Here is an 11819-nt window from a genome sequence, read left to right as displayed (position 1 = left end):
ATGGCTGCAATCTCCATCTGCAGTGATTTTGGAGCCCCCCAAAATAAAGTTTGACACTGTTTCCCCATCTATTTCCCATGAAGTGATGGGACCGGATGCCATGATCTTAGTTTTCTGAATGCTGAGCTTTAAGCCAACTTTTTCACTCTCCTCTTTCACTTTCATCAAGAGGCTTTTTCTTTTTAGTTCCTCTTCACTTTCTGCCATAAGGGTGGATCATGGAAAAAGGAAGAGAGTTCCAGAAAAACATCTATTGCTGCTTTAAGGACTATGCCAAAGCCTTTGACTGTGTGGATCACAAGAAACTGTGGAAAATTCTGAAAGAGATGAGAATACCAGACCACGTGACCTGCCTCTTGAGAAACCTGTATACAGGTCAGGAAGAAACAGTTAGAACTGGACATGGAACAACAGACTGGTTCCAAATAGGAAAAGGAGTACGTCAAGGCTGTATATTGTCACCCTGCTTATTTAACTTATATGCAGAGTACATCATGAGAAACGCTGGACTGGAAGAAACACAAGCTGGAATCAAGATTGCCGGGAGAAATATCAATAACCTCAGATATGCAGATGATACCACCCTTATGGCAGAAAGTGAAGACGAACTAAACTACTCACCTAAAGTCTAAATACCATGTATTGTTGGCAGACTAAATAGTAGTAAATAAGACATGCACATGAGACAATGAAGAGAAGATTCTCTTTTTCTGGCTGTCCTTGGCATTTCAATTGCTTGAAACTTCAAACTTCAGAGCTCTTCTGAAAGGCAATATTTAATTTGGTCTGAAAGTCAGTTCCCGAAGAGAAGAAGCTGATCTGTTTCAATAGTGAGTTCCCTGTTACCTGAACGAGACTCTGCTGTGACATGCTACCGCTGATGGCAATTTAAATGCCCGTGAGAACTTCATCTCTCAAACTTTGCTCCATGTCAGCCTGAGATCTTCCTGAAGGCAGAGCTTTAGATGAGGGCTTCGCGCAGGTTGCTTCTTTGGGGTACAACCTCGGGGAGCAAGCGTGGACCGGTGAGTGAGGGCAAGCCTGAGGTGAAGGAGGGCTTCCCTGAGTCCAGAGAGCCACCCCGGAAGGACCAAAGGACAGTGGCTATCCACTGACACCTGTCCCCTCACGGGTCAAGAATCAGCTGGGGGCGCTAACGCCTCTTTTCATATCGCGACTGTGCGGGCGAGGGCCGCCCCGGGTTAGAGCCACGGTGGGCGGCTGGAAGCACGTGGGAGGCGCTGCAGCAAAAGAGGGCGGCGGGAGAGGCGGGGCGGGAAGGCGTGCGGGCTCGCCGAGGTGAGGGCGCCAGACAGCCGCGGAGGGAGCCGCCGAAGACCGGAAGCCGGCTAAACGCTTCTTCCGGCTTTCCGTGCGTCTGAGTGGTTTCCCTTAACACACGTCTTACCAAGGTAGAATTAACGAACGCCTGGCCGACTGAGCGGCCGCCGAGCCCCACAGGCCTCTCATCGACAAGAGGCGAGCGCGCCGGCGGGGAGGACCGGCGGGCGCCGGGGGGGCCGCGCGCTCGCGGGCTGAGCGCCGGTCTTCAGTGGCCGTCCGCTCGCGCCCAGCAGGGGCTCCTGGCTTGGAGGGCCAGTTTAGCTGTCGCCGTTCAGTCAGTATGACAGCTCTGACACTAACATAACGGCAGTTTTGACCTTTTTCCTTTAAATTACTCCGTGAAGAATCAGAGAAAAAGAGGGCCTCTCTCCCTTTCCCCCCACCCCTCAAGTTCCACTCAGAAAACTTTTCTCATCTCAGTCTTTGCCTCCACGTTAAATTTCTCATCCATGTTTCAGGTGAGCTAAATGGGGCGTCAACTTCCAATGCTCGTGTGACTATCCCAGTGACTCAGAGTAACTGCGACTGCCCGCCTGTGCGCTGCGAACACGGACGTGCCCGCCGCTGGCTCTGTTAGCACCCCCGAGGGCTTGCCTCCCCAGAGGTCTTCTCTGGGCTCCACCAAAACCTTGGTGTCGGTGGGGCAGAGCATTGAGGCAACTATCTGCTTAATCCAGCCAAGAAACACGGGTGCCTCCCCTGCCCCGAAATCACTTGTTTGGGGCCAGGGGGTGTCTTTAAAGCAGTTTTCTAGTAAGTGTAGATTTAGCTGCAATGTTCCAGAGAATGGCTCCACCTCTGGCTCCTCTCACTTCAGTTTAGTCGCTCAGTCGTGTCCTACTCTTTGCGACCCCATAAACCTCAGCACACCAGGCCTCCCTGTCCATCACCAACTCCCAGAGTTTACTCAAACTCATGTCCTTCGAGTCGGTGATGCCGCCCAACCATCTCATCCTCTGTCGTCCCTTTCTCCTCCTGCCCCCAATCCCTCCCAGCATCAGGGTCTTTTCCAATGAGTCAGCTCTTCATATCAGGTGGCCAAAGTATTGGAGCTTCAGCTTCAGCGTCAGTCCTTCCAAAGAACACCCAGGACTGATCTCCTTCAGAATGGACTGGTTGGATCTCCTTGCAGTCCAAGGGACTCTCAAAAGTCTTCTCCAACACCACAGTTCAAAAGCATCAATTCTTGGGTGCTCAGCTTTCTATATAGTCCAACTCTTACATCCATACATGACTACATAGCTTTGACTAGATGGACCTTTGTTGACAAAGTAACGTCTCTGCTTTTTAATATGCTATCTAGGTTGATCATAACTTTCCTTCCAAGAAGTAAGTGTATTTGAATTTCATGGCTGCACTCACCAGCTACAGTGATTTTGGAGTCCAAAAAAATAAAGTCAGCCACTGTTTCCACTGTTTCCCCATCTATTTCCCATGAAGTGATGGGACCAGATGCCATGATCTTCGTTTTCTGAATGTTGAGCTTTAAGCCAACTTTCTCACTCTTCTCTTTCACTTTCATCAAGAGGCTCTTTAGTTCTTCACTTTCTGAAGGTGGTGTCATCTGCATATCTGAGGTTATTGATATTTTTCCTGGCAATCTTGATTCCAGCTTGTGCTTCATCCAGCCCAGTGTTTCTTATGATGTACTCTGCATATAGGTTAAATAAGCAGGGTGACAATATACAGCCTTGACGTACTCCTTTTCCTATTTGGAACCAGTCTGTTGTTCCATGTCCAGTTCTAACTGTTGCTTCCTGACCTGCATACAGGTTTCTCAAGAGGCAGGTCAGGTGATCTGGTACTCCCATCTCTTTCAGAATTTTCCACAGTTTCTTGTGATCCACACAGTCAAAGGCTTTGGCATAGTCAATAAAGCAGAAATAGATGCTTTTCTGGAACTCTCTCACCTTTTTTATGATCCAGCGCATGTTGGCAATTTGATCTCTGGTTCCTCTGTCTTTTCTAAAACCAGCTTGAACATCTGGAAGTTCACGGTTCACGTATTCTAGCTCTGTGGTTTTCAACCAGGGATGGTTTTGTCCCGCAGCCCTCCCAGGAGACACCTGGCCACATCTGGAGACAGTTTTAACTGTCCCCGTGGGGAAGGGTCCTCCTGGCATCAGATAGGTAGAAACCAGGGATGCTGCTAAACACCCTACAGTGCGCAGGCCTGACAGCCCTCATGGCAGAGAGTGATCCGGCCCCAAATGTCAACAGCACCCAGATTGAGAAATCCTGCTCTAATGAAGATTTAGACATTGTGAAATAAGGTCACTTGTTTAGAAAATTCAGACCAAAAAGAAAGGAAATACTTCTTCAGTTGAAAAAGATATCAATACTAAAGAATATTTTAATCCAAAACAGCCCATAAAACAAATTTGTGTTTAGTTTATAATCTTCCACTTCTGCCCAAATGAATATAAATGTTTATGAGATTACAGTTATAATATACATAGTATTTATTCTTGTTTCCACATAAAAACATCACTTTTACAGTCTTTACATCATTTCAATAGAGAATGTTCCATTGTTTCAATTCCTTCCCTGTTTGTTTCTCTCCTTCCTTTTTTTTTTTTTTTAAGTAACTTTAGCAAAAGCACGTACTCTGATTTGAAATCTGACTTTGGAGACCTAACAATGGGGCACTTGTGAATTATTTTACAATGAAAAGTATTTTCAAAACATTACAAGAAATTGTTAAAAGTGTCAGCCTCTCAGTTGTGTCCGACTCTTTGTGACCCCATGGACTGTAGCCTGCCAGGTTTCTCTGTCCATGAAATTCTCCAGGCAAGAATAGTGGCGTGGGTTGCTATTCCTTTCTCCAGGGGATCTTCCTGACCCAGGGATTGAACCCAGGTCTCCTGCATTACAAGCAAATTGTTTACCTTCTGAGCCACCAGGGAAGCCCCTTAAAAGAAATTGGTATGATATAAATATTGTTGCACAAGGAACATGTACTACTTGTGAGAAACATTTGCTGTTTATGTCTTTTTTAAGTTTAAAAACAACCTGTTTTTCTCTAGAATATAATGTTAGAGCAGCAGTACAGCTGAGCTTAATAAAAATTTCACAGTGTGAAACCTTGGCTCCTTCAAGGTGGGGACCACTTAGCCTTTAGATCACAGGGAAACATCTCGTCTGGGCTAAGTCCACGCCACATCCCAAAAAGGAAAGAGAATCTTGCTTAACAAATCAGGATGTACAAAGACAAATGCTAAAGCTTATGCTGATAGAAGTAATTACAACCACTTATTGACAAGTCCAAAAAATGTTGGAATTTTAACAGATAAGAAAACTGTTGGGATTCAGCTGAATGGACAGAGTGTAGACTTGCCTGAAGTTCTCAGTGTATCGTGCGGTCACCCTGCGTCCTCCGCCCTTCAAAGTCCAGATAGGATTGCCTGGAACTCCCATTCCACTCCCTGTGGAATGTTACAGCACTTTATAAGGTTTTGCAAGTTTCTGGAAGGCCTGTGGCTCTGAGTTCTCATTTCTCTCTGAGCTCGTTCAGTTGATGGGTCATCTTCCCACCCCCCACTGACTTCTCCTGCTCTCTACTGCACCCACTCAGACTGAACACATCGCCGAACTCCATCCTCTGTGCCAGATTCGGTGCACACACTGCAACCACACCATCCCCTCTCAGGCTGTGTGGCTGTCACAGTCCTTGGTGAAGATAAAAGACAAGTCATGACATGCAACACAAACAACCTCAGAGTCCACATAAACGTAGCAGTTAATTAAGGGCCTTTTGAGCACGGGGCCTTTCTTGGGCCATTTCTCCTCTCATTGCATCCCAGCCTCCTCCCCACCCGTCAGGAGGTCCTTCTTCTTGCATCTTCCCTCTTTTTTTCTCCTCACCACATGGCATTTGGGCTCTTAGTTCCCTGACCAGGAATCGAACCTGTGCCCCCTGAAGTGGAAAGTTGATGTCTTAACCACTGGACCACCAGGGAATTCCCTCTCTTATCTTTCTTGTCATCTCCTCCACCCAGATGGTCCTAAAATGTTCATACTGAGTTACACAGAGCAGTTCAACCCTCTGGAGTTCCTACTCCCCAGATCAATTCCAGCTCTCCCTTTGCATCTCAGAAACAAGCAAATCAAAAAGTCTTTAACTGGCTTTACATGTCTAGAAGGCAGTTACTGTTGTTCATGGCAATTTATTTTCCTCTCATCTATCTTTATAAACTGTTCATTCCTTTAAAAAGCCAGCTGTGAAATATAAGCCTGTGTGTGTGTGTGTATGTGTGTGTGTGTGTGTGAAGGTTGCTCAGTCATGTCCAGCCCTTTGCAACCCCATGGACTGTATAGTCCATGGCATTCTCCAGGCCAGAATACTGGAGTAGGTAGCCTTTCCCTTCTCCAGGGGATCTTCCCAACCCAGGGATCGAACCCAGGTCTCCCGAATTGCAGGCAGGTTCTTTACTAGTTGAGCCACCAGGGAAGCCCAAGAATACTGGAGCCGGTAGCCTATCCCTTCTCCAGCAGATCTTCCCGACTCAGGGATCGAATCAGGGTCTCCTGCATTGCAGGTGGATTCTTTACCAACTGAGCCACCAGGGAGGTGTGTGTGTGTGTGTTCAGGCTTATATTTCGTGTGTGTGTGTGTGTGTATATATATATATACATATATTCCTATGTCCAGTAAAAGAGCAGTTACTTACGTGGCTTCAAGTGCTTGGGCTCAGCTGGAGGGCAGGTCAGATGCAGACGTGTCCAGTGTTTCGCTACAGTTTCCAGCTTCCCGCTCTTTGTCTCTTATTGTTCAGCCTGACACTCAAGGGGTTCCTTCCATTCACTGCTCGTCTAGGCAACCTCAGTTTTTGGAGTCTATCTCTCACTTGGACTCTTGCATCTGGTGTGCGTTTACAAAATGTGGTTGGGCATGGAGCCCACGACTGACCATTCCTTATGGGTCCCTGAGCGATGGCTCCTAGGTGCCACCATCAGAGTGTTATGTCTCTGCCTAGGATTTCAACTCTGTAAAAACAGTGATGACGTACTTTCTTTAATCCCCCCAAACCTCCTGGGAGGCAGTAGATACTCCACAATGTTGTCCACTGTCTCCCCAGATTCACTTATTCGACAAATCCATCCACTCTATAAACAGTCATTGCCGACTGTGGGCCAAGAGATGGGGACCTTGCAGCAAACGAGACAGCTCTTGCCTTCCCCGCGCTTATTTCCGGTTGGAGGTGGGATATCTCAGTGCTGGATGTGTGTCAGTGACGCCAAGACAGCACACTCTGGTTTCAGACGGAGAGTGTACTCCTTTTAGGGTTAAACGGTGTAAACAGAAGCCATGAACCTTTCTGCGTAATGACATGGGCCTCGTCTCCTCAGCACCACCGGTTCCGCCCACCAGCGCGTCTGCTCTTCCATCACACAGCAATCTGAGTGTGGGTGCTGTGAGAGCTTCCTTCTTTGGAATAATGCCGTCTGCAATGAAAAACACTATTTTAGCTTTTAAAAGTATAGCTCTGAAATGTGAATTTCCTCTTCATTCTCCTTGAGACGACCGTGATACGTATGTGATGAGGAAGGGAAGTCAGAAGATGGTATTTTACCATGTCTCATTCTAAATATAAACATGATGTTCCTCCATTCATTATAAAAATGCCACTCCAAGCTTTATGAATAAACTTTCCCATTCTAATACCTCTTGGTTATACCGTAATCATTTTATGATGGGAAGCTTTGGCAAAGACGGCAAGAAAAATAAAAAGTTAATGCAATTACAAAAAGGTTATTTACTGAGAGAATCAGGCAAAGGGGTTTCCTTTTCTACAAGTATTCAGCATCTCAATAAGTGAATAAATGTACACACACATATATATAGAAACAGTTTATCCTAAATATTACTTTTTTAAGTTATCCACTTAACTCACCCTATGAGATTTATAGTTCAATCATCCCAGTTCAGAGTGGAAAGAAAAAAGGCCGTTTATCTAATCCAATTCCTTGGGAAAAAATACTTAGGCAATATTAAGAATCTTCAATTATCTAATTTAATAAAGGGGATGATTTATACTCTGTAGTCAGTAACATGTGATACTGATTATTCCTAATCCCTTAGAAGAGATCCGACATTCCGCTTTTGGTCCTGTACAGCATGAAATTGTCATGTATATTTCACCAAAAGAAGTAGCAAGAATAATGGGCCCCACAGTCTGCAGTCATTTTACACTAACATACTGCAACATGGTTTTGCCCTGGGGCAGAGAAGTAGGGATTTTTCTTTACTTCAAAAGAATGAAAAATTATTATCACTCTATCCCATACCGTTATAGACTTCAGAGACTTTGGCATGAAATATTCAGAAAGTTTATTTTAGAATTCAATATTTTAAAAGCCTGCTTTAAAACTATTACAGTGATTAGTGGCTCTGTTACTTGGACCAGTCCTTGCTTTAAAAAGCCCTTTGTCCTGGTTGATACCATTTGCTGTTTCAACAAAATATAGTTTGCGCCAACCCAGGAGCACCACATAAGGCATGTAATGCATTGTTTTAGACTGCCCCCTAAAGAGGAGCTGTGACCACAGCTCAACAGTTACCCCTCAAACACACGCTTGAAGTAAGCACTGCTTTCCCGGTAGCAGCTGAGCGTATTGTTACACCACGATTTTCTCCCTCTGCCGTGTGTTATGTTAACTAGGGGGACTGAGCACCATTTCTCTGCTCCCTGTTCAAAGGAGCAATGCCCCTGTCTCAGTGGCCCTAGGGACAAGGCACAACCCAGCTGAGGCCACCCACACCCTCAGCCAACCAGTCAGAGGCTCACGCCTTCACCTCTCTTCCTAGGATTCAGAAAAGCTTATCGGGTGTTTGTGAGGAATTAACAGAGCTTCCGAGGCCACGAATGAAGTCAATGAAAACTTCTGGAGCTTGAGTTAGCTGTGTGCTAATTGCAACACAACTACTTCCATCTGGAACATCCTATTTACATAGAGAGATGTGTAGAATAGAGTGTAAAGCCCACATTTGGGAATTTAACCATCCTGACTTGAGTTTCATGTCTGTTACCAAGTGATCCTACCAGCACATTGAACATCAGTGTCTGCAGAATGGGCCCATCCTGAGTCTGTGCACAGATTCAGTGAGATGAAGGCAGTGCGAGGCAAGATGCCCGCCACTATAGTTATTTACTCCCAAAATGTTTTTCCTTTTTTAAAATATTTATTCATTTGGCTGCTTCAGGTCTTAGTTACGGCCTGTGGAATCTTCCTTGTTGAGCGTGAGATCTCTTTTTTTTAACGGTGGCCTGCATGATCTTTTTTAGCAGTAGCATGCGGGTCTTTTAGTTTTGGCATTTGGGATCTAGTTCCCTGACCAGGGCCCCTGCACTGGGAGCAGGGAGTCAGCCACTGGACCACCAGATAAGTCCCCCAAAAGGTTTTTCTTACCTCCTAATTGTCTACGCCACATTTCTGTTGTGCAATGTATGATGGGAAAAATCAAAATGGTGTTGGTGTTGCTAAGAGCCCTCTGCCATGGGGCCAGGAGATCAGTAAGGAAGTGTGACTTACGGACATCAAGGTCCTTTGTCATCCAGAACACCTTCCAGAAACTCAAGATACTTACTGGACTCTTACCCTGAAACAACTTGTGAGTCCTCAAGGACAAATACTTTCTGGCTTGAGTCAGAGTCAATCACAGTTGTCACCGGGCAGCTTTTAACAACCCTGTGGCTTTTCATCTCTTCTTCAGGACACTTTCAGGGTTACCCAAGTTTGTATTTCCTGAATTGCAATTCTTCCAGAATCCAAATAAACTCTCCTCTTCTTTGCAGCCTCCTGCCTTGCTTTTTTGGTTGCCAGATGCATGTATGTTTATTGACATATCACAGAAAAAATTTGCAGGATAGCTAGAAAAACCATCACTCCTGCCTTTTTTAATATAAAAAATATAACTTGTGCATTTGGTGACATTCCTTTAAATGTATTGAATATATCATTTCTGTAGATTTTAATAAATACTTTTTCCTTTCCTTCTCTCTTTAGGTATTATCAATGCAAGGGGAAAAAAAAAAGGATAGCCATTGACCTCAGCCTTCCCGCAGATAAGATAGAGAAATGCAGTGCGGAAGTAGGGATGAAACTCACTGTAAATCACTTTCTGTTTCATTTTCCAGGGAAGTAGATCAAGACTCAGATGGCCATGTCAGCTTTAAAGACTTCGAATATGCCATGAACTCTGGACAAAAGCAAGCGTAATTACGGTGTGCTGCTTGTATGCAACTTCTGCGGAGACCAGAATAGATGGTGATGTAAAGAGATGTCAGATTCCACCCTAGCGATGGTGTCATACTGCATACCTTCCATTAAACTCTGTATATGGTCTTCAGATGCTCACGACTGCTTGCGTCTCAGACTCCTAGAGGTGGCTATTATAAGTCATCTTCTTCCATGTGGCCCTAGCCCTGAGTTCGGCTGCTGCTGGCACAGCCGCTAGGGTCGTCCCCAACCCTTCCTCTTCACTTGCTGCCCCCGACTCCCACCCACATCACAGGCAGGGAGGCTCCACTCGTTTCCTGGTCCTCGACACCCACCCAGAGGCTCCCTGGCCCTCAGCAGGTCCTAACCCCCAAGGAGAGGGTGTTTTTTCCTGCCACCAGTGCCAGTTTCCTCCATGCGTTCAGCGTCGGTTGATCACATAATAGCACGTGCACGTACTGAGTGTTGACTGTCTTCCAGGCACTGAGCAAGGCTTTGGGAAAACAAAGATACAGACTTCTCTAAGAACAGGCACCGTGGGATTTCCCAGGCAAGGCTACTGGAATGGGTGCCATTTTCCTCTCCAGGGGATCTTCCCAACTCAGGGATCAAACCCTTCTCCTGCTTGGCAGGAGGATCCTTCACCAACAAGCCGCCTGGGAAGTCTACATGCATCCTTCGTATTCACCAAAATCATCATCAAAGAATGGCCCTAGGGCACTAGCTGTGTACGACCGAGATACAGATTGGCTGTAATTAGTAAGCCTTTTCCAGCTGCACACAGAGGAAGAATAGGGTGCAGCAAGGATTTGGGGAGCAAAACTTATCTGCAGAATCCTTTAGAATGGCCTGGGCCTGGGGTTCTGCAGCAGAACAGCAAGCCCTGGGCTGCCCTCTCCTGGACTCTGACTGGTTCTGGAAGGTTCTTCCATGCACCAAGGGTCTTAGCCATCTGTGTTCCTGTTCTCCATGCTCTGCCCATCCACACCTGGGATCTAGGGACTGTGACCCTGGATATTCAGCACTTATTTAAAATAAATACTCATATCAATACTAATATTTTATCTGTAAGTGTTCAGAATTCCAAACATTAACAACATTGTGAAAACATCTAGTTTAAGTCTAATTTTAAAAGGATTAAAGGTCAAAGAAAAATGTAAATTTGTCAAGTAGAAACATTAACCAAGCATCCTTCTAACAGTTATTAGCAGATAAACTTAATTAACTGTCATAAATCAGAGGAACCTAAAGGGACTTCACAACTCAATGTAATTTGGTGTTCTGGATGGGATCATGGAACAGAAGAAAGGACATTAGGTAAACACTAGTGAGGTGTGGAATTTAGTTCATAATACTGTATCGATATTGGTTCATTGATTGTGACACATGTACCACAGCCAAGGACACACTCAGAAAATATTCATCACAGAGGAGACTGTGTAAGTATGTGGGAACTCTCTCTCCCAGCTTCACAATCTTGCTATAAACCTAAAACTATTCCAAAATAAAAAGGTTGTTAAAAAATAAAGTCTTATCCCAAAGTTAGCATATGCTAAGCATCCAAATGAAGAAAACTTTGAAAATCATTAAGAAGAACAAATGAAGTGTCATTCAAGAAAAAAAGTAGATCAGCAGGATTTTCAGCATCATGTGTGTTTTTGGACAAATTGTTCTGACTGATGAAAAGCCCCTGGGCAGAGTTTTATTCAGCAAGCGTTTTTATTGTAATTTGAATAGTTGAATCATTGGTCTTCATCTCAGTACATAAGTGATCCTGCTTTAAAAATTTTTAGTTTAAAAATTAGAGTAGTTCACCAACAAAATGCCAGCATTCAGTAATTGCCAGAATACCACAACCTTGTATTGCAATGACTCTTTGGACCTTATTTCTCCCTGGAGACATGACAGGAGAGAGGGAGAAGTCACGTCCTCCTGTTGAGTGGGGGGAGGAGGCCAGGGTGGGAACAGCTATTGGGCATCTCCTCCGACCCAGAATTAGTCCAGGCACTCCTCGGTCTCAGTGAAAGAAACCTCCCCCAAACCAGCTTAGACGGAAAAGGAATTTGCTAGGAAATACTGGGCTAGCCTCTGGAGTCTAGCACTGGAAGGGCAGCTGTGCAGCTGGGTTTCCAGGAAAACACGAAGCAACAGCACACACGCTTCTGGACTGTGCCCCTGTCCCACGGTCCCCGCCAGCCTCGCAGCATGCTCAGGAGGAGCTGGCCCGTGATCTGTCCCGCTCCGAGTGCAGACAC

The 11819-nt window shown here is 45.4% G+C and overlaps 1 protein-coding gene across 1 annotated transcript in view; it reads left to right on the top strand.

The window, feature by feature from the left end:
- Window positions 1-11236, top strand: part of EFCAB11 (EF-hand calcium binding domain 11) — a 170432-nt gene extending 159196 nt beyond the window's left edge. Inside the window, exon 6 of the mRNA XM_010845178.1 lies at window positions 9483-11236. Within this exon, the coding sequence (XP_010843480.1) occupies window positions 9483-9564 (82 nt within the window). The 3' untranslated portion in view covers window positions 9565-11236. The remainder of the gene's footprint in view (window positions 1-9482) is intronic.
- Window positions 11237-11819: the final 583 nt, after the last annotated feature.

The sequence above is a fragment of the Bison bison genome, unplaced genomic scaffold (genome assembly GCF_000754665.1).
Source record: "Bison bison bison isolate TAMUID 2011002044 unplaced genomic scaffold, Bison_UMD1.0 scf7180017864213, whole genome shotgun sequence".
Classification (NCBI taxonomy): Eukaryota; Metazoa; Chordata; class Mammalia; order Artiodactyla; family Bovidae; genus Bison; species Bison bison.
The sequence above is the reverse complement of the archived record's forward strand: the minus strand, read 5'-3'. Positions and strand labels throughout refer to the sequence as shown.